Source organism: Carica papaya, chromosome 1 (assembly GCF_054855325.1).
Source record: "Carica papaya isolate Zhongbai chromosome 1, ASM5485532v1, whole genome shotgun sequence".
Taxonomy (NCBI): domain Eukaryota; kingdom Viridiplantae; phylum Streptophyta; class Magnoliopsida; order Brassicales; family Caricaceae; genus Carica; species Carica papaya.
The window spans coordinates 945,839-969,534 of NC_142309.1; the positions used below are offsets into that span (position 1 = coordinate 945,839).

General features: G+C 29.0%; 4 protein-coding genes and 1 pseudogene across 6 annotated transcripts; 4 read left to right on the forward strand and 1 right to left on the reverse strand.

Moving 5' to 3' along the window:
- Nucleotides 1–1,142: 1,142 nt before the first annotated feature.
- LOC148269055 (loganic acid O-methyltransferase-like) lies at nt 1,143–3,464 on the reverse strand. The gene is made up of 3 exons (XM_088212304.1): nt 3,316–3,464; nt 1,441–2,100; nt 1,143–1,309 (listed from the first exon to the last, which is right to left on the reverse strand). Exons 1-3 carry the CDS (start codon nt 3,400–3,402, stop codon nt 1,304–1,306), a joined length of 753 nt encoding a protein of 250 aa, XP_088068430.1. The 5' UTR covers nt 3,403–3,464; the 3' UTR covers nt 1,143–1,303.
- Nucleotides 3,465–7,944: 4,480 nt separating this feature from the next.
- Nucleotides 7,945–10,051, forward strand: LOC110809777 (loganic acid O-methyltransferase-like). Its single transcript, XM_022035700.2, has 3 exons — nt 7,945–8,124; nt 8,842–9,510; nt 9,620–10,051. The coding sequence occupies exons 1-3, from the start codon at nt 8,032–8,034 to the stop codon at nt 9,959–9,961; spliced, it is 1,104 nt and encodes a 367-aa protein (XP_021891392.2). The 5' UTR covers nt 7,945–8,031; the 3' UTR covers nt 9,962–10,051.
- A 1,923-nt stretch (nt 10,052–11,974) lies between these two features.
- On the forward strand, nt 11,975–13,575 carry LOC148269056 (loganic acid O-methyltransferase pseudogene; annotated as a pseudogene).
- A 177-nt stretch (nt 13,576–13,752) lies between these two features.
- LOC110809710 (loganic acid O-methyltransferase-like) lies at nt 13,753–15,996 on the forward strand. The gene is made up of 3 exons (XM_088212317.1): nt 13,753–14,038; nt 14,768–15,436; nt 15,549–15,996. The coding sequence occupies exons 1-3, from the start codon at nt 13,946–13,948 to the stop codon at nt 15,894–15,896; spliced, it is 1,110 nt and encodes a 369-aa protein (XP_088068443.1). The 5' UTR covers nt 13,753–13,945; the 3' UTR covers nt 15,897–15,996.
- A 3,363-nt stretch (nt 15,997–19,359) lies between these two features.
- Nucleotides 19,360–22,871, forward strand: LOC148269057 (loganic acid O-methyltransferase-like). 3 transcript variants are annotated; one of them, XM_088212323.1, is made up of 4 exons: nt 19,360–19,570; nt 19,726–19,964; nt 20,730–21,398; nt 21,510–22,686. In XM_088212323.1, the coding sequence occupies exons 2-4, from the start codon at nt 19,872–19,874 to the stop codon at nt 21,843–21,845; spliced, it is 1,098 nt and encodes a 365-aa protein (XP_088068449.1). In that variant the 5' UTR covers nt 19,360–19,570; nt 19,726–19,871; the 3' UTR covers nt 21,846–22,686. The 3 variants fall into 3 exon arrangements, with proteins under 3 accessions (XP_088068449.1, XP_088068450.1, XP_088068445.1); XM_088212324.1 differs by lacking the exon at nt 19,360–19,570 and adding an exon at nt 22,713–22,871 and having other exon boundaries at nt 19,713–19,964; nt 21,510–21,792; XM_088212319.1 differs by lacking the exon at nt 19,360–19,570 and having other exon boundaries at nt 19,713–19,964.
- The last annotated feature ends 825 nt before the right edge of the window (nt 22,872–23,696 follow it).

A 23,696-nucleotide genomic window follows, 5' to 3' on the forward strand; every position in this document is an offset into this window, starting at 1 on the left:
ATGTTGACTGAGGGAAAAGAGAATGATAGATTATGTAAATGGGTAATTGTATAATGTGGTCAGCCTGACTAGATATCCTGGGAGATGGTGGACGGACCGGGTACGTAGGAAACCCTACCGGGATTGTGGTCTCCCATACCGACGGGGTATGGAGATCTTATGTGTTTTGGCGCACATACCGGACGGGGTATGGGGACGGCCCGTTTCACCCTCATACCGGACGGGGTAATGAGGTTTATAGTTTTGGCGCCCATACCGGATGGGGTATGGGGACGGCCCTGGAATATGATTTCAAGTGTTAAGGGTTAACGGGTAGCGGGACCCCTATGGATCCCCATGGATACTAGTGGGCTAGTAAATGAGGAAAATATATTGTGTAACGATTGAATTACGAAAGGCTTGATAAGTATTACGTTATACAGTTTATATATGATTTCATGATGATGATGATGTTATTGCTTTCGTATATTGTCTTATGAATTTCACCGAGGTAAGTGAATGGTAAAAGTTTTATTATTGATAAAAGGTTTTGTTGTAAATTATGCTCCATTGGTCTTTTTGTATTTTCTACCCACCTTTACCTCTGTGACGGTGAGATATCGTGATGTCTTTACTGGGGTAGTGTAGCTCATTCCTTATTTAATCATTTCAGATCAGGAAGACATTGTTCCCGAGCCAGTTCCGCAGGAGGACGACGAAGAGGACGCCTAAAACTCCATAGTCATATTTGTAGCTTTTACTTTCAAGTTTCTCCTTTAGGTAGTTTGATCTTTTATATTGTGAGCACGTTTTTTGTTTTAGTGTAAGGGATGTTAATCGAATTTTTAACTTCGCTTCCGCATTTGATATTTTTAATATACATTCCATTTTAAATTTCCGAGGTTGTTACATAAAGCTTAATTTTTTTGCATAAATTATATGACAAATAGAGTAATTCGAATTTGTTTTTAATAATTAAGTAATAAATAATATTACATACGCTTCAAAATAAGAGCAAAAATTGAATTATATTTGATGTCATTTTCGAAAAATATGTTGATATTTTCGGCATATGCTTTGGCATAATCTTCAAATAGCTCTTCAACAATCTCATTTCCAAAGTGATTCGCTATTAGCCCTTCCAAAGCAGCTCTGATGTGTGAAGTCCTCAATTGGACATCATGAATCATTTTTATGGATTCTAAAAATTGTTCCTCCATTCTCTCAATAGTAAAGTAATTAACTCTGTCAATGACTTCCTTTAATTCCTCAGCTGATGGATAGTACAGTGGTAGGTTAAAAGTGTCTATTTTTTCTTTACTTATCAATCCTTGCAAAAAAATAAATATTTAGATTAAATTTGATTGAAATTTTAATTACTAATGAAATATGAATGATAACAGTAACAATAACTTATTCAAAAATATAAATATTTTAGGTTATTATCTAAATAATACTTACCTTATTAGCCATTTTGATAAGACAAGATCCTAGAATGTCAAAAGATTTTCCTCGATATGTTTGAGAATGTGTTGTTCCTGATGGGAGTCCTCCCATAAAAAGCATCATCAATCCACCACTAACAACCTCTGCTGCTCTAGCTCTTAGAAAACTCTCCATATCCTTCTTAAATTGACAAGAGTATGCATTCGCAACCTCTTTTGTAGCGCAATATATTATTCCCTCATTCCAAGCTGAGGAGTTTGGATCATTAACTTCTTTTGGAACTCTTGAGAGCCAATTCAATGAACTTGAGGAATAAATAAGATGGATACTTGACTTGGGAAATAAGCGCTCGTAAAAAGAGTTGGGAACACCAACTGCATAGTACTCACGAGAGGGAGGAAGAGATTTGAAGAGCATGTTGAAGTCATTGTTGATATTATCATTAAAGTACACTTGAAATTCTAATTCTAAAGACTTAGACCACTTGACTATATGCTTTGATTTAACAGCATCTATGATAATCTGCATTGCATAGAATGTGTTGGGTCCAACAGAACAACCCAAATCTGCAATTGTGAAGGTGGTACAATTAGGTCCAATACCAAGTTTCTCCATCTCAAGTTTTTCTGCTATAACTTCATTAATAAGTTTTTTGCCTCTATCCACCAAGGTTCTCTACAAAATAGTAATTAATTATCAATATTTAATATTACTAAACAATACACATAAATATATAAGGTTTTAATAAGTTTCTTATAAATAAATACAAACATTTTTTTTTTATTTAACAATCTTATCTGAGATCAAATTGACCTTTATCTACTCCACTTCTCTTTTAATTTCACTTAAAACTTAGTTGTCAATATCACTCAATATTTAATATTGGCAAATAATATATATATATAAGGTTTTAATAAGTTTAGTATAAGCAAGTATAAGCATTTTCTTTTATTTGGCAATCTTATTTGAGATACAATTGACTTTACTCTACTCAACTTTTCTCTTACTTTTACTTGAAAGTTACCTCTCAATATTTAATATTGACAAATAGTATATGCATACAAAGTCTTAATAAGTTTTTTCTACGCAAATACAAACATTTTCTTTTATTTAGCAATCTTTATCGATCAACCTAGACGTAATTAGATATAAGAATGACTTGGGATCAGAATAACATTAATGTTTGTTCTTTTATGCATTTTGTTTCATTTAGTCGCCTGTAATAACATTAAAATAGATTATCTGAATATTATACGATAAACTAATATTGTAAACGGAACTAATATACTATGTAATTACAATCCTAGTGATCATATATGCAGAATTGCAGGTCATTGAATGATGGATTAGGATAATAATTATTTTATGCAATGCCTATAAATTGATGCGGTACGAAATTTATATTATTTAATAGTTTAACAAAAATTAGAAGTAACCAATTAAATTTATGCAAGGAAATTTGAAACTATTATATAAAATAGTTTTGTCGAGTAAGTATAAACAGTTCTTTATTTAATCTCTAAAAATGGTATCTCTTATATATTTCTGAGTAAAATTCTCACGAATTTGCCTTTAAAGAATAGAGTTATGGATCCAAGTTATAAATCAACGTTTGCTCATCAACAAAGCAACATCTATTTTACAGTAATATTTGAAATTTTTAAATAGACGGCCTTGTTTTGTAGTGATAGGAGGTAATTATGGTTAAAATTCTGAAATAAACATGGAGTTATATATACATATATATATATATAATTCTCATATATATTTTCATTCACAAAAGAACGAAATAAGGATTCTTTTTCCCCCTAAAAAATTAGGTAGAGAAGGAATAGGAACCATAGGAATCAGACATGCACAGTATATATATATATATATATGTATATGTACCTGAAGAGTGGAGTTGTTTGCATAGCTGAGAGGGCCATCTCCTCCTTTCATGGCAATTGAAGTTTCAGGCAATATCTTAGTTTCCATGTTGCTCTTTTTCTTATCTGCAACTCTTTTATTTCTCAGCGGCAGACGAAGTGCGTTTAGAAGTATAGAATGAAGACATTTTATAAGGCCCCAGTTGGCTAAGTTTACAGATTTTATTTTTCAAATTATTTTTTAAATCAACACACGGCTGCAAAATACTAATTTTCATTGTTGACGAGATAACAACAAATAAACTAAACGTACTTGTAATTTGGGGACCATAACTGTTTTTTATATTGTCAATTTTTATTATTTTTTTATTTAAAATATAAATATGATATCTGCATATTATAAATATAGTTTAATTTGATAGCAACGAGCCAATTAAAAAATAATCGATAATATTTTTTAAAAATTTTAACATTGATGGATGATTTTAACCAAAAAAAAAAAAGAATAAGAAATTTGATGGAAGCTTAATTTTTTAGAAAAAAAATTTTAATTTAATTTTGAATTATAAGTAATCACCAATAAAACAATAAATATACTATGTAATATACCAATAAAATAAAGAAGAATAATACGTAGATTATCAAATCGAATAATATAAAATCTGATCATATAAAAACAAAATTATTTGTAATCGACATATTCAGTTAATTATAGAATATCATATAATATATATTATAATACTTAAACTCAAAATTTGGTTCGGGATCAATTTTAACATTTTAAATGTATAATTTTTAAAAAAATTAATTTATTTTAATTTTATTAAATTTATAGACAAAAATAAATTAGAGATGAAATTGAAAATAATTTTAAAAAAAAATGTAAAAATTTAGGCTCGTAAAGTATTTTTTTTAAAAAAATTGAAAACTGGTGAAAATTGCTGCTGGTGTGCCTGGTAGGTTTTACTTTCCGTGTAAATATTGAATGTTTGTTATTCGAAACTTAATCAATGCAAACAACAAAATAATGTTAATTTCAACTTAAAAATTAAATTTTAGTAGAGCACTTATTGACATTCATTAAAAGAAGAACATACATAAAAAAAAAAATATATCGTACTCTAACGTGTTATCATAAGTTACATAATATTGATGTCTTATACAAATATTAAAAACAAAAGTAAACTTGAAACATTATTAACAATGTGTTTCTAAAATTTAGTAAAACCTTATGTTTTGTATATTCTTAGAAATATTCTTTCGATCTTCTACATTTGAATACATATCAATATATATTATAGAGTTTTCGAGCAAGAGCATATGCCATTCGACTAAGAAACTTCCTAAGCTTCTTTGGTATGACCTTAGGGATTTCTTTTACATTGTAGTGCTCGGAGCTTAATGACCATGCAACTTGGGAAGAAAGGAGTATGCATTTTTATAGCTATTTTATGTACTCGTATTATAATTTATTACAGAAATTACAGCTATTCCGAATATTCACTAAATATAAACACAGATGAAGTGAATTAGATGGTTATTATAAATTAAATATCTATATAAAAAATTAATTCTCATTTTAATATACCTCACTACTTGTCAATTATGATTAAAAAAATTGACATATACAGAGTTAATTAATATAATATATATCCCATTATAAATATCAAAATTCTTTTATATGTAGTTGCCCTCCACGTTGAGTCTTCATTAATTATTTGTTAATTACTAATACGTGAATGGTGATCGTGATGATAAATAATATATTAGAAAATAATATGGATTGGTTATAGCTATGCCGGTAGTAGATTTGACCTCATACAAATTAGTATACTCCGATATTTGTAAGATATATATAAATATATTTGTGTATCTTTTGAGAATAAAAAAAGATATGATATATATATATATATATATATATATATATTATAGAATAGATAAAAATGCAACTTGTTATCTTAGACTTTCTTGAGGTACGTATTTCCATATTTAAAATAATTTATTGCTCGATCTCTGATATAACTATAATGAAGATAACCATGATGATGATATCAATTTATAAATAAATTCAAGACTCTAGTATATATATATATATATATATATATATATATATATATATATATATATGTATGTATGTATGTGTGTATATACATAAACATATGGCCCTTACAGCCATGAAAGGAAAGGTATGGAAACCACGCCACATCAATCAAATTAAAAAACATATTTGTATGTATATTATATAAACGATATTTGATTTTCATGACGTAAGTATGGAGATATTTAAAATAGTTCATTGCTCGATTTAATTAAAATGATGATAACCATGATGATAATATCAATTTATAAAAAAATTAGGACTCTAATAATATATATATTAGAGATTCTTTCTTCTGTAAACTTGCATAAAAAAAAACGGTGAATACGATTATCGAAAAATCACGTAAAACAGAAATTAGGAAAGACTCATCGAAAGACTTCTGGGACTTTTGATGTGGTGACTCTGTCGAGTTTCGATCGTAGTTTCTGACTAACCCGCCGTCCATTTTACTCCGATTTGATCATAGGGGTGTTCGGTATCAAATTCTGAGCATATATGAGAATTTTTATCTTTTTTAATAGTCGGAAGTAACTCTAGTGTAGCGGCAGTTGGCAGTCGACTCCCTTCTCCGGCGACTAGTTCTTCTTCTTCGGTAAAAGACTGACAGGTAGGGTTCGAGTTTAATTTGATGCAAAATATTTATATTCATCTCGTGTTAATCTGTACTATTCATCGTATTTGATCTGAACCATTCGATCACGTCTAAGAAAAAAACGAATTTGGACCGTTCATTGCGTTTGATCTCGACAGTTCGATCACGACAGTTCGATCACGTTTAAGGAAGAAATGAAGAAGAAATGAATCTGAACCGTTCATCGCAATTTGATCTCAACCTTCTGATCACGTTTAAAGAGAGAATAAATTCAGGTCGTTCATGTGAGTGGAATCGATCCTAGGTCGTTCGATTGCGGGGCACGCTGATCGCCCACGTGGCATCCCGTGTGGCATCGACGTCAACGTATCTTTCCACGGGGTGTGCTCCGGTTTGTCAGGATTGCTGATTGAGCGGTTTTACGTAGCAAAATTTTTCTTATTTGATTTCTTATCTCCAGTTTTCGATTTTTCTTTCAAAAATACCTCACGAATATAAATTTTCACCTCTTTTTTTAAAAAATTATTTTTAATTTCATCTCTAATTTATTTTTTTCTATAAATTCAATAAAAATTAAAATAAATTAATTTTTTAAAAAAATTATACATTTAAAATATTAAAATTTATTCCGAACTAAATTCTGAGTCTATGTATTGCAATATATATATTTTACGATATTCTATAATTAACTGAATATGTCGATAAAAAATAATTTTTTTTTATATGATCAGATTTTATATTATTCGATTTGATAATTTACTTATTATTCTTCTTTATTTTATTGGTATAGTACATAGTATATTTGTTGTATAATATATTTATTGTTTTGTTGGTGATTACTTATAATTCAAAATTAAATTAACAATTTTTCTAAAAAATTAAGCTTCCATCAAATTTCTTATTCTTTTTGTTTTTTAACCATCCATCAATGTTAAATTTTTAAAAAATATTATCAATTATTTTTTAGTTGGCTCGCAGGTATTTTCATTTTTATAAAAAAAAAATTATAAATTGGATTTGTATTGTATGCTTTTATATGTTTTCATTAAGAAGTTGGATTATAGTTCATGTTGATAAAAATTAAATTAAACTAGATTTGAAAAATAATAAATAAATTCGCACTAAATAAAAGAGAATGAACATAAAAACGTAATTGAATTCATAACGAAAGATATTTTTACGTTTTTTGATAGATTTTTCAAATCAACACACGACTGTAAAATATTAATTTTTACTACTAATAGGATAACATAAAATAAACTAATCGTACGTGTAATTTAGGGACTATAATCGTTTTTTATATTGTTGATTTTTATTTTTTTTATTTTATCTATTATAATATGAAAAATTATAAATATGATATTTGCACATATTATAAACTCATACTTAAAATCGATATATTAATATTTATAACCGTTTAACCGTAATTGATCATTTTTAAACGAGTCCAATAAACTGATAGACTGTTACGCGCATCAAAATCTATATTAAACTCACTTATTAATAAAAATATATATATATACACATGCATATCTGTCACACAATTGATTAAATATATAATTTTAAATAAAAAATTAAGAAAAATATTAATATAGTATTGTATGAATCGTTGGTTGTGTTTTGGTATTCTCTAAGTCAATGACAGAGAAAATTAGGTGCTGCAGGTTCAATAATGGCAAGTGACGGCCATGAAACGATAGGTTTGGAATCCATACCGTGTGAATCAAATCAAAAACATATATGTATATATATATATATATATATTATATAAACCATTCTACCTAATCATAATTGAATAATCATTTTTAAATATCTCCATGCGGTAGGTATGGAGATATTTAAAATAGTTTATTGTTCGATGACTGATTAATTATAAAAATGATAACCATGATGATGATTATATTGATTTATAAATAATTCAGGACTCTAGTCATATATATATATATATATATGTATATGTGTGAGTATGTGCATATACACAGACACATGATCAGTTGGTAGAAACTAAGAGATCTGAAGAGAGAGAGAGAGAGAGAGAGAGAGAGATGGCAGGGCAGGAGGTTTCCTCATTACTACAACCAAAACCCATGAGTGGAGGAGATGGCCCTTACAGCTACAGTAAAAACTCTTCTTACCAGGTAAATAATTCTTGATGTAGCTCGCATACACTCATACACACATGTATATTCATATATATATATATATACACACACACACACACACATGTATATTCATATATACATACACACACACACACACACACACACAAGAATGCTTAGTTTATCTTTCCATGCCATTATGAAGACAGAATTTTCTTTCGATTTTGGGAAGGTGCGAACTTATTAAAATAAAGACTTCTAATTACTTTGGACTCTCTCATTTTGAAGCCTAATTAGTCTTCCCGAGCTAATTTAAAACTAAAATTTCTCATAGTATCTCTTGGAAATTTTTTACGATTAAAATTATTTATATTTGATTAAAATATAATTTATAATTTCGTCCACTATTTTTATAAATAATAACGTATTTTTTACTAAATATTTACATATATATTTATATTTTTAATGAATGTTCACGTGACAAATTTAGTTATGTTTATCGTGTTCTCACATCGTTTCTCCTTTTCTAGGTAAATAATTTTGTTTCCTTTCCTATGTTTTTACAAAGAAATCCAAAAGGAGTTATTCCGAAAACTAATTCGAAATTCTTTTAAAGTAGACTTCCACTTTGTATAATAAAAAAAGAATATCATTCTTAATTTAAAAATGATATATATAACATATGTATAGGATATTATTTAGTTACTATTTTTGCATATTCAAGGTATATATAAACAATATATTATGTGTTTGCAGAGAGCCATAATTGATGTTTCCAAGAGGATGATCAACGAAGCCATCAAAGAAAAGCTTGACTTAGAGAACACTTACTTTAATGCTACTAAAACAATTAAGATAGTAGATTTTGGTTGTTCTGTTGGACCAAACACATTCTTTGCAGTAGACAACATTATAGAAGCTATAGAATTCAAATATCGAGATCAAAAAATATTAGTTAGCTCGAAGAATCTAGAATTTCAAGTATTTTTCAATGATCATGTTGAGAACGACTTCAACACACTCTTCAAGACTCTTCATTTCCCTCCTAAATATTTTGCTGCCGGTGTGCCTGGTAGTTTTTACCTTCGTTTATTTCCACAGTTTAGCATCCATTTTGCTTACACTTCTTATTCACTCCACTGGTTATCTAAGATTCCAAAAGAAATTATAGATAAAAATTCTATTGCATATAATAAAGGCAGCATACAATGTTCTGGCCTCAATAAGGAAGTAGTTAAGGTGTACGCATCTCAATTGAAGAATGACCTAAACATATTCTTAAATGCAAGAGCCCAAGAGCTTGTACCTGGAGGTTTGATGGTAATTCTTACATTAGTTTTGCCAAATGGTGTTCTAATGTCTGAGACTGCAATGGGTATATCTTATGATTTCATTGGATCTTGCTTGATGGACATGGCCAACTTGGTAAGAAACTACAATATATAACTTGTTTATATTTAAGAATATACAGTAGTTTGATTAGACATTGGCATGAAATATGTTAGAGAATTAATGTTGGACTTTATTCTTGTAGGGATTAATTAATGCAGAGAAAGTAGACTCATTCAACTTACCTTTATACTTTCCACATATTACTGAACTGAAGGAGTTGATCGAGAAAAATGGATATTTCAGCATTGAAAGATTCGAGCCTTTGGACAATCCAATGAAAAGTAAGCCGTTCGAATCAAAACATTTTGCTGTTTTGCTAAGATCAACTCTAGAAGGAGTTATAAGGGCGCACTTTGGAGACATTATTGTAGACAAAATTTTTGAATACCTTGCTCAAAAATTTGAAAATGATCCTCTCATCTTTGACGAGGATTCCTTTAAAAATACAGAATTATTTATTTTACTTAAGCGAAATGTTAATTAGCAAATAAAATAAAGCCCAATTTTTGTTTAAAGAAAGGACCAGAAATATGTTCATATTCATAAATAAAAGGAGTATGGGGATTTTGGCCCATCGCAGAGTGGATATCAACCATATTTTTTTTTTCTACTTTCCGTGTAAATATTGGATGTTTATTATTCGAAACTTAATCAATACAAACAACAAAATAATGTTAATATTAACTTAAAAATTAAATTTTAGTAGAGCACTTACTAATATTCATTAAAAGAAGAACATACATAAAAAAAATATCATACTCTAACGTGTTATCATAAGTTACATAATATTGATATCTTATACAAATGTTAAAAACAAAAGTAAACTTGAAACATTATTAACAGTGTGTTTTCTAAAATTTAGTAAAACCTTATACTTTGTATATTCTTAGAAATATTCTTTCAGGCTTCTACATTTGAATACATATCAATATATATTATAGAATTTTCGAGCAAGAGCATATGTCATTCGGCTAAGAAACTTCCTAAGCTTCTTTGGTATGACCTTGGGGACTTCTTTTACTTTGTAGTGTTCCGAGCTTAATGACCATGCAACTAGGGGAGAAAGGAGTATGCATTTTCATAGCTATTTTATATATTCTTGTATTATAATTTACAACAGAAATTACATGTATCCCGAATATTCACTAAATACAGATTAAGTGAATTAGATAGTTATTATAAACTAAATATCTGTATAAAACGTTAATTCTCATTTAATATATCTCACTACTTTTCCATTATGATTAAAAAATGACGTATACAGAGTTAATTAGTATAATATATATCCCATTATAAATATCAAAATTCTTTTATATGTACGTGCCCTCCACGTTGAGTCTTCATTAATTATTTGTTAATTACTAATACGTGAATGGTGATCGTGATGATAAATAATATATTAGAAAATAATATGGATTGATTATAGCAAATCTGGTAGTAGGTTTGACCTCACAGAAATTAATATACTCCAATTCTGTAAGCTATATATATATATATATGTGTGTGTGTATCTTTTGAGAATCAAAAAAGATAATATATATATATATATATATATATATATATATGTAGAGAAGTTTTCTTATTCTTAAAGACAGATTGATAAGGTTTCTTATTCACAATGTCTGTCACGTGTAACTTATTTTTAGTTGGCTTGCTTGTATGTTTACTTCAAGTTCAATAATGGCTAGAGCCGGCCATGAAACGTGAATCAAATTAAAAAAACATATCTGTATATATATATATATATATATATATTACATAAACGACATTTAATTGATAAAAATGCAACTTGTTATCTTAGACTTTCACGAGGTACGTATGGAAATATTTAACATAATTTATATCTCGATCTCTGATTTAACAATAACGATGATAAGCATGATGATGATATCGATTTATAAATAATTCAGGACTCTAGTAAAAAATATATATATATATATGTGTGTGTAAGTGTGTGTGTGTGTATACACAGACACATGATCACTTGGTAGAAATTAAGAGATTTGAAGAGACATGAATGGTGGACATGGCCCTTACAGCTATAGTAAAAACTCTTATTACCAGGTAAATAATTGCTGCTGTAGCTAGCACACACTCATACACTCATATATATCCATATATATATATATATATATATATATATATGTATACACATACACACAAAAGAATGCTTAATTTACCCTTCTATGTCTTTGATTTTGGAAAATAGTTTTAAAAAAATTGCTGAAACTAAAATTTCATAATATCTTCTGGAAAGAAGTTTTTTTACGAGTAAACTTGCATTACGAATTTTTGATAGTCGAATAAAATATAATATATGTTTTCGTCAATTATTTTTATAAATAATATTTTATTTTCAAAAAACAAAAAGATATCGTGTATCTACGTATATATATTTTATATTTTTTATATATGTTGTATACGTTTCTAATTTTATTTATTAATTTCTCACATTGCTTCTCCTTTTAATAGGTCGGAGAGTTTTTTTTTCATATTTCTACGAATAAAATTGGTGTTATGTTACCGTTTGTTTTTATTCTTTCTGATTCCTATGTTTGACACGTGATATATTTAACATTTAAACTAAACTAGAAATTAACAGATGTACATTTTTTTTATATAATCACTAAAATATAATTTTTAAAATAACATCAATAAATCCAAAAATAGTTACACTCAAAACTAAAGAACTTCTCTCTAGTTAATTATTCTTTTAAATTAGACTTTCTTTTGTATATAATAAGAAAAGAATATCATTCTTAATTAGAATATGATGTATATGACATAAATATATATATGATATTATTTAATTACTGTTTTTATGTGTTAGAAGGAAAAAATACAAAGCAATTTTACGTGTTTATAGAGAGGTGTGGTTGATGTTTCCAAGAAGATGATCAACGAAGCCGTCAAAGAAAAATTTGACCTAGAGAACACCTACTTTAATACTTTTAAAATAATTTGGATAGCAGTTTTGAGTTGTTCTATCGGACCCAATACATTCTTTTTAGTTGAGAGCATTATAGAAGCTATAGAGCTTAAATACCAAGACGAAAACATATCAAGTAACTCCAAGAATTTAGAATTTCAAGTGTTTTTCAATGATCACGTCGAGAATGACTTCAACACGCTTTTTAAAACTCTTCCTTCTCCTCCTAAATATTTTGTTGCTGGTGTGTCTAATAGTTTTTACTGTCGTTTATTTTTACAGTATAGCGTCTATTTCGCTTATACTTCTTATGCAGTCCACTGGTTATCTAAAGTTCCAAAAGAAATTATAGATAAAAATTCATGTGCTTATAATAAAGACAATAGACAATGCTCTGGCTTCAATAAAGAAGTAGCTAAGGCTTATGCATCTCAATTTAATGAAGACCTGAGCAACTTCTTAAATGCAAGAGCTCAAGAGCTTGTACTTGGAGGCTTGATGGTAATTCTTACATTAGTTTTGCCAAATGGTATTCTAATGTCTAGAACTGCAATGGGTGTGTGTTATGATTTTCTTAGATCTTGCTTGACGAACATGGTCCACTTGGTAAGAAGCTATAATCCATGGCTCTTCCTTACATTTAAGAACGTATAGTAACTTGATGAGAAATTGACATGAAATATATATAGAGAATTAACATTGAGTTTTATTCTTATCGGGGTTAATTAATATAGAAAAAGTAGATTCTTTCAACTTGTTTTTATACTTTCCACAAACACACACACACAAACACAAGAATGCTTAATTTATCCTTCTATGTCCATACGAAGATATAGAATTTTCTTTTGATTTTGGGGAGGTGCGGTTCAGGTGTATGTATTGCGTTAACGAAAAAAGCAGAGATGAAATATCACCTAAGGCCCTTATGAATTAAAGTGGTACATGTTTTCATATATATTTGTTTAAAAAATTAGGTTATAATTACTATACATATTATATAATTAATTAAATATATAATTTTTATTAAAATTTAAGAAAAATATAAATATAATACTGTATGATGCTTTCGAGGTGTTATTATATTCTCTAGGTCAATAACTTGTAAAATTGGGTGCTTCAAGTTCAATAATGGCAAGAGCCGGCCATGAGACGACAGGTTTGGAAGCTATACCATGTACATCAAATTAAAAACATATATGTGTATATATTATATAAACCATACTACCTAATCGTAATTAATTAATTATTTTCCTTCTCAATGTACGTAATTAATGAAAAAGCCACTTATTATTTTAGACTTTCATGTGTTATATATGAAGATATTTAAAACAGTCCATTGCTCAATGGCTGATTAATTATAATGATGATAACAGTGATGATGATGATCATGATGATGATATTAGTGTATGAATAATTCAGGACTCTAGTAATATATATATATATATGTGTGTGTGTGTGTGTGTATACACACAGATACATGATCAGTCGGTAGAAGTTAAGAGATCTGAAGAGAGAAGAGAGTGAGAGAGGGAGAGAGAGATGGCAGAGCAAGAGGTTCCTCCATTAATCCGATCAAAACCCATGAATGGAGGAGATGGCCCTCACAGCTACAGTAAAAACTCTTATTACCAGGTAAATAATTTTTACTGTAGCTAGCACACACTCATACACACATATATATCCGTATATATATAGAGAATTTGTGATAAAATTTCACCTTAACCTTTACAAATGTTGGGTTGGGTAAAGTTACTAAAATAAAGACTTCTAATTACTCTTGGCTATGTAATTTTGAAGCCTAATTAGTTCCCCCCAAGAGGTAAAAATTTCGTAGTGCCCCTTGAAAATTTTTTGCGAGTAAAATTAAATATGAGTTTTTTATATTTGAATATAATATAAATTATAATTTCGTTCATCATTTTTGTGAATAGATAATTTATTTTCTACAAAAGAAAATATATCTTATATCTAGTTACATATATATATATATATAAATATATTTATAGTTATGTTTATCATGTCCTCACAGTTTTTTTCCTTCATTATATTTTTACAAATAAAATTGGTGTTATTTTACTGTTTGTTTTTATCTTTTTCAACTCCTATGATTGAATGTAATATATTTAATGTTTAAACTAAATTAAATTTTAACAAATATACATTTTTTTATATAATCACTAAAATATAATGTTTAAAATAACATCAATAAATCCAAAAGGAGTTATACCCAAAAGTAAGAGAAGAATCCCATTCCTAATTTAGAATATAACATACATACACACACATATATATAGGATATTGTTTAGTTACTATTTTTATATTCTCACCCAAAAACATTACAATAATTTCATGTGTTTACAGAGAGGTGCAATTGAAGCTACTAAGAAGATGATCAACGAAGCTGTTAAAGAAAAGTTTGACTTGGAGAATACCTACTTTAATACTTCTAAAACAATTCAAATAGCAGATTTGGGTTGTTCGACCGGACCCAATACATTCTTTACAGTAGAAAACATTATAGAAGCTATAATTCTGAAGTATCAAGATGAAGACATATCAACTAGTTCTAAGAATCTAGAATTTCAAGTGTTTTTCAATGATCATGCCGATAATGACTTCAACACCCTCTTCAGGACTCTTTCTTCTCCTCCTAAATATTTTGCTGCCGGTGTACCTGGTAGTTTTTACCTTCGTTTATTTCCACAGTCTAGCATCCATTTTGCTCACACTTCTTATGCAGTCCACTGGTTATCCAAAGTTCCAAGAGAAGTTATAGATGAAAATTCCTCTGCATATAATAAAGACAGCATACAATGTTCTGGCTTTAATATAGAAGTAGCTAAAGCATACGCATCTCAATTTAAGAATGACCTAAACAACTTCTTAAATGTGAGAGCCCAAGAGCTTGTACCCGGAGGCTTGATGGTAATTATTATATCAGTTTTGTTAGATGGTGTTCTAATGGCTAAATCGACAATTGGTATGTGTTATGATTTTCTTGGATCTTGCTTAAAGGACATGGCCAACTTGGTAAGAAACTACAATCCATGACTCTTTCATACATTTAAGTATATACAGTTAACTTGATGAAGTATTGGTATAAATAGATATAGAAAATTAATATTGAGTTTTATTCTTGCAGGAGTTAATTAATGCAAAAAAAGTAGACTCCTTCAACTTACCTCTATACTTTCCACATGTTAGTGAGTTGAAGGAGTTGATAGAAAGAAATGAATTTTTCAGTATTGAAAGATTCGAGCTTTTGGACAATCGAATGACACTTAAGCCAGTAAATCCCCAACTTTTTACTTCTTCGTTAAGATCAATTCTGGAAGGAGTTACAAGGGAGCACTTTGGAGAGATCATTACAGATAAAATATTTGAATATTTAGCTCAAAAATTTGAAAATGATCCTCTTAACTTTCATAAGGATTCCCTTGCGAATATGGAATCGTTTATTTTACTTAAGCGAAATGTCAATCAACAATGACAAAATCAAATTTTTCGTTTAAATATGGAATCTGAAATATGGTTATATTCATAAATAAAAGGAGTATGAGCCTTTTGGCCCATAGTAGAGTAAATATCAACATATACCTTCTTTTTTAATTTTCGTGTAAATATTGTATGAAACGACCCGGAACTTGGAATGAAATAAATTATAAATTGAATGCGGAAGCGAAATAATAGGGTTTGGGTTTACATTTCTTACACAATAATTCAGAATACCCAATAAGACTACGGGAATGACCCTTCTAGAAGAATAACGAAAAATCAAGAAAATAAATGAAAAGTAAACAATTGAACGTCATATTCGCAACCCTCTTGTGGATCGGGATTTGAATTTTGGCCTTCTTGATCTAAAATGGTTAATAAAATGGTGAGCTACACTAGCTCAATAAAAATGTCACACTACTAACTGATACAGAAATGAAGGTTAGTAAAAATCATGAAAACAACTAATAGAACTCTTAATTTAAATAAATTTATTTATCATAAATAAATCATTTATTGTACACTTACCGTATCGAGATTTCCAAAACTGACATATAGAGGCAATAACACAACAATATCATAATCTCATATTCAATTAATCAAAACAATAATTTTTTCTTTTAACCTGTCTACTGGTATCTATGGGAATCTATAGGGATGTCTTCACTACGCGTGAATCCTTATTCAACATTGTCAATTAACCGACTGTTCTCATACCTCGTCCGGTATGAACGCCAAAAATATCATCCATCAATATCTCATTAGGCATTAGGTGAAACAGGTCGTCCCCATATCATGTCCGGTATGAGCGCCAAAATACTAATTCTCGATACCCGGTATGAGGCAACATTCACAGTAAGATTCTCTATATACCTGATCCATCCACCATCTCCTAAGATATCTAATAAGGCTACCATTCATTTACTCACTTAATCAAACAAATTTCTCGTTTATATTTAATTTTTAGTTTCATAATTTAACTGTAAATCACGCAAAATAAGCAATACATGCATCAAGGAAGCACAACTGAATCATCATACCAACTTCAATGTAATATTATGCATTTAAAACAGTAAAATTAATCAAATAGGATCAACAGTGAATAATAACCGGTTCTGCTCTAGTAGTAATCTGTGATTAATTATCGAGATCTTTTAAATTATACAAAATATCATATTATTTATAATTAAACTTCAATTCCATAACAAGAAATAGGATGATGGCTTCTTACTCGAATCGGTGTCGTAACGCTAAACTTTTAGCTGCGCCTACTGACGGTTCTCGAATTTTCTGAATTTTTCATCAGAGATTAAAACACACTCCAAGTACCCAAAAAAATCCAAAACTGGTGTTAAAACACTTTCCCGGCAAATTATGGAATTCTGGCACGATGGCATCGCCGCCATGGCAGCGGTTTGCCTCAGGCCTACCGTTTTCGGTCAGTTTCGCCCATTTTGGCCGGTTTTGTACTCATCCCCGCGAGAAAACAAGTTAAGGGGTCTCAATTAACTGGAAAAAAAAGTCAAAAAATAGAAGCTTACCGACAGCGGAGTTTTCCGATGCGACGACTCTGCAGCTTACCTTCACGGTTGCACCTTTTTTTTTGTTAACCTATGGGAAACAAAATGGTGAATACAATGGTAGAAAAATTGCACAAAACGAAAATCGGAAAGAGCCTTAAATAAAGCAGTTTTTTAGTTTTCCCGCGGCGACACCGTCGAACTTTACCCGCGATTTCTGTCTTATCCACCAGTCTTTTTGCTCTGATTTGGGCATAGAAGTGTTCAAAATCGAATTTCAAGCGAATAAAATTTTTTTTTACCTCTTTTGATAGTTCTTCTTTTCTGGCGGGGGGCTAGCCGCTAGGATTAGGGTTATGTGTGAAATGATGTATTTATATATGTCTCCCTCTAATTTAGATCGTCCATCGTGTTTGATCTCGACCGTCTGATCGCATTTAAATAAGAAGTAAATCTGAACCGTTCATCTCGATTTGATCTGGACCGTTCGATCGCGCCTGAGGGGGGAAAGGATCTAGACCGTCCATGCGCGCAAAAACAATTTCAAATCGTCCGATTGCGAGCACATGGATTGCCAGCGTGGCACCGCATCAGCGTGCCTTGCCACGCAGCGTACTCCGGTTTGTCGAACTTGCTGATTGGGTTGTCCTACGTAACACATTTTTTTTAAATTACGTTTTGACCTTCAATTTCTAATTTTTCTTTTAAAAATACTCCATAACCCAAATTTTCACCTATTTTTTTCAAAATTATTTTTAATTTCATCCTCCACTTATTTTTCTAATTTTTTCATTAAATAAAATTTATAAATTAAAAAAAATTATATTTTATATATTAATTTTAATTTTTGTAAAATTAATTAAGGGTATTAAATTGTATGTTTATTATTGTGAAGTGAATCAATGCAATGTGTGTGTATATATATATATATATTTCCTTTCTCCACAAAATAATGTTAATTTAAACTCAAAAATTAAGCAGTTACCGATATTCACTAAAAGAATAATATAAATAAAAAAGTATCATACTTTAATATCATAAGTTAAATAGTATTTTGTTTTAATTAAAATAAATAAATAAATTTGAAGCATAGTTAACAGTTTGATTTTTAAAAAATTTTGTAAACTTTTGTATTTTATTTTTTAAAAAATATTCTTTTAATTTTACGCACTTTGACATATATTAATACATTATAATATTTTTAAACAAGAGCGTAGAGGTGTGAGACTTTGCGCTCTTTTCTCGATTTATTTTTTTAATATATTTCATCAAGTAGATACCGTATATGCTTACTAACGTCTTCTCTTATGCCCTAGTTTCGTGCATATAAAATTAAATTGATTTTTTTCTAAAATAAATAAATGAATAAAATATTTTTAATATTAAAATACAATTGAATTTAGCTATTTGGAAAAAAATGTAAATTAATATTATATACTCTTGATTTTCTAGTGATGAGTTAGTTTAATTATGTATGAATATATAAGTCATGATTATATTATAATCATTAAATAACTAAAATCTACAATTTAACAAAAATATAAATAAATTTGAATTAAACAGGATTTAATGTTATGTAAATTTACGAAGAGATTTTATACTGTTGAAATATTAAATATTATCCACTCAAAATTTTAAAATATCAAAACATTAGTATAATAATATAAATAATATTTATCAATTTAAATTTTTTAAATAAAAAATAAAATTTAATTTTTAATTAAGTATAAATCGTACACTTTATAATTCTTAATTATAAAAATGTAAATAACCCAACATGTCCAACCCGAAAGCCCAAAACCTACGGGAGCGTGATGCTACGGCACCGTTTTGAGATCGAGAATAGAGATCGAGAAAAAGGGACAAGGTGGCGTGATGGTGGGGAAGCAGGTGGAGTGTGACGATCAAAATTAGTTGAGATGTGGGTGTTGAGGAAGAATGAAGATGATGATGACTCATAGACCAGTCGAAGCAGAAGAAGGAATCTGTTTCGACGATGGCTGACGACGAAGATGACTGATAGACGACTCGAGGCAGAAGGAATGTGCTTTCGACGATGACTGACGATGAAGATGATTCGAGGACGGCAAAGGAAGAAACAGAAAGATGAAAAGGCTTTCCCGACGCTTTTATCTGCCGTTATAGCCCTGTATATTCTACTTTAGTTGTCTGCTTTAATTCTTTTGTGTATTATTTTATTTTATTTTGTTATTTTCTTGTTCTTAGAACTCTCCGTCATTTTTGTTTGCAAATTTACCATTAAATGATATATTTAAAATGGTTTACTGTCCTGTCGCTGATTAGTTAATGACGATGATCACGAAGATGATGATGATGATCACGAAGATGATGATGATGATCACGATGATGATATTGGTTCATGAATAATACAGGACTCTAGCTATATATAGTTGGTAGAAACTCAGAGAACTGAAGAAAGAGAGAGAGAGATGACAGAGCAGGAGGTTTCCCCAATAATCCGATCAAAACCCATGAATGGAGGAGATGGCCCTTACAGCTATAGTAAAAACTCTTCTTACCAGGTAAATAATTCTTTCTGTAGCTACCACACACTCACATACACATGTATACATATATATATCCATATGTAGATACATATATATATATATATATGCAGACACAAGAATGCTTAATTAATCCTTCTGTGTGGTCACGAAGATATAGAATTTTCTTTTGATTTTGGGAAGGTGCGGTTTATGTGTATGTGGAATTTTCTTCATCAACTTATCATTTCATCCATGAATTTTATAAATAATAATTTATTTCCTATAAACGAAAATATATCTTGTAGCTAGTTACATGTATATATATATATACTTAATATATGTTTTCGTGCACATTTTTAGTTCTATATATCATAATTCTCATATTGTTTCTCCTTTTCTAGGTTAACAAATTTTTTTTCTTCTTCATTTTTTATACTTTTACAAGTAAAATTGGTGCCATGTTGCTGTTTGTTTTTTATTCTTTCCAACTCCTATCATTCACATGTGATATACTTAATGTTTAAACTATACTAAAGTTTGAAATATATATATATTTTATATAATCACTACAATGTAATTTTAAAATAATACTAATAAATTTTAGAGGAGTTATACCCAAAACTAAAGGACTTCTATCTGGTTTACTATTCTTTTTTAATTAGATTTCCTTTATAGATAGTGAAAAAAGAGTACCATACTTAATTTAAATTACAATATATATATATATGTAAATATATACTATTTAGTTATTATTTCTAAATATGTAAGAAAAAAAATAACAATAATTTCATGTGCTTGCAGAGACGCATGATTGATGCTTCAAAAAAGATGATCAACGAAGTCATTAAAGAAAAGCTTGACTTAGAGAACACCTACTTTAGTGGTTCTAAAATAATTCAAATAGTAGATTTGGGTTGTTCTATCGGACCTAATACATTCTTTTCGATAGAACATATTATAGAAGCTATAGAACTCAAATATCAAGATAAAACTAAATCAGTTAGCTTCAAGGATCTAGAATTTCAAGTATTTTTTAATGATCATGTCGAGAACGACTTCAACACCCTCTTCAAGACTATTCCTTCTCCTTCTAAATATTTTGCTGCCGGTGTGCCTGGTAGTTTTCATTTTCGTTTATTTCCAAAGTCTAGTATTCATTTTGCTCACACTTCTTGTGCAGTCCACTGGTTGTCTAAGATTCCAAAAGAAGTTATAGATAAAAATTCATTTGCGTATAACAAAGACAACATACATTGCTCTGGCCTCAATAAAGAAGTAGCTAAGGCATTTGCATCTCAATTTAATAAGGACATAAACAACTTCTTAAATGCAAGAGCCCAAGAGCTTGTACCTGGAGGCTTGATGGTAATTCTTACATTAGTTTTGCCAAATGATGCTCTAATGTCTGAATCTGCAACGGGAATGTCTTATGATTTTTTTGGATCTTGCCTGAAGGACATGGCCAACTTGGTAAGAAACTACAATTCATGACTCTTGTTTACATTTAAGAATATATAATAGCTTGATGAGACAATGGCATAGAATAAGTGTAGAGAATAACATTAAGTTTTATTCTTTTAGGGGTTACTCAATGCGGAGAAAGTAGACTCCTTCAACTTGCCTTTATACTTTGCTCATATTAATGAGCTAAAGGATTTGATTGAGAAAAATGAATGTTTCGGCATTGAAACATTCGAGCTTTTAGATATTCCAATGAGAAGTATGCCAATAAATTCCCAACTTGCTACTTCTATGATGAGATCGGTTTTTGAAGGAATTATAAAGGACCATTTTGGAGAGGTCAATACAGACAAAATATTTGAATATTTTGCTCAGAAGTTTGGCAAGGATCCTCCCAACTATTGTAAGACTTCCCTTTTGAAAGAGTTGTTTATCTTACTTAAAAAAAATAAATAAATTCACCGAGTCAGAATTTCATTTAGATAGAAAACCAAAAGTATGTTTATATTCATAAATAAATAAAGAGTGCGGAGGTTTAAGCCCACAGTAGAATAAATGTTAATAGTAATATGTATACTTTCTAATTTTCATATAGATGTATGTTGACATTCATATATAAATGAGTGTGGGGATTTGGCTCAATCGTATATTTTGTTTTGAATTTCCAAGTAGGTGCGGTATGTTTATTACTATGGGTGAATCAATGGAAAAAATATTTTTCTTTCTCAATAAAGTAATATTAATTTGCGTTTCGAAATTAAATTTTAATAGAGCATTTACTGATATTCACTAAAAGAAGAATATACATGAAAAATTATCATATAATCTTAATATATTATCATAAACTCATATACATGCGTCGCATAATTAATTAAATATATAATTTTTTCTAAAAAATTAAGGAAAATATAAATATAATATTGCAAGAATCTTTCTTGATGCTATGATATTCTCTAAGTTAATGACTTAGAAAATAAGGTGATTCAAGTTCAATAATGGCAAGAGCCAGCAGTGAAACGAGAGGCTTGGAAGCCATACCATGTGAATGAAATTAAAACCATATATGTATATATATATATATATATATATTATATTTTCCCTTTCAATATATGTAATTAACAAACAGGCCACTTATTATTTTAGACTTTCATGTGTTACATATGAAGATATTTAAAACAGTCCATTGCTCAATGGCTGATTAATTATAATGATGATAACAGTGATGATGATATTAGTGTATGAACAATTCAGGACTCTAGTAATATATATATATGTGTGTGTGTGTGTGTGTGTGTGTGTGTGTGTGTGTGTGTGTGTACGCAGATACATGATCAGTCGGTAGAAGTTAAGAGATCTGAAGAGAGAAGAGAGTGAGAGAGGGAGAGAGAGATGGCAGAGCAAGAGGTTCCTCCATTAATCCGATCAAAACCCATGAATGGAGGAGATGGCCCTTACAGCTATAGTAAAAACTCTTCTTACCAGGTATATAATTCTTGCTGTTGCTAGCACACACTCATACACACACGCATATACACATATATCAACATATATATATGTATATATACGCACACAAGAATGCTTAATTTATCCTTCTATGTCCTTACGAAGATTTAGAATTTTCTTTCGATGTTGGGAAGGTGCGGTTTAGGTGACTAAAATTTCGTAGCATCTTTTGGAAATCTTCATGACTAAAATCCAATACGAGTTTTTGATATTTGATTAGAATAAAAGTATAATTTCGTCTATTATTTTTGTGAATAATAATTTATTTTCTACAAAATATATATATGTATATATTGTATCTAGTTAAATAATTTTTATATTTTTACAAATAAAATTGGTGTTATATTACTTTGTGTTTTTATCTTTTCGAACTCCTACGATCGACATGTGATATATCTAATGTTTAAACTAAATTAAAAATTAACAAAAATATATTTTTTTATATAATCACTAAAATATAATTGTTAAAAATAATACTAATAAATCCAAAGGGAGTTATAATATTGTTTTAAATTAAACTTTCTTTATATAAAGTGAGAAAAGAATATAACTCTTAATTTAAAATGTAATTTATATATCCACATACACATATATATATATAAATATAAGATATTGTTTATTTACTATTTTTATATATTTAAGAAAAAACATAATATTTTTATGTATTTACAGAAAGAGCCGTCCAATAAACCTTAACTTAGAGAATATCTATTTTAATGCTTCTAAAACAATTCATATAGCAGATTTGGGTTGTTCTGTTGGACTCAATACATTTTTTATAATATAAAACATCATAAATGCCAT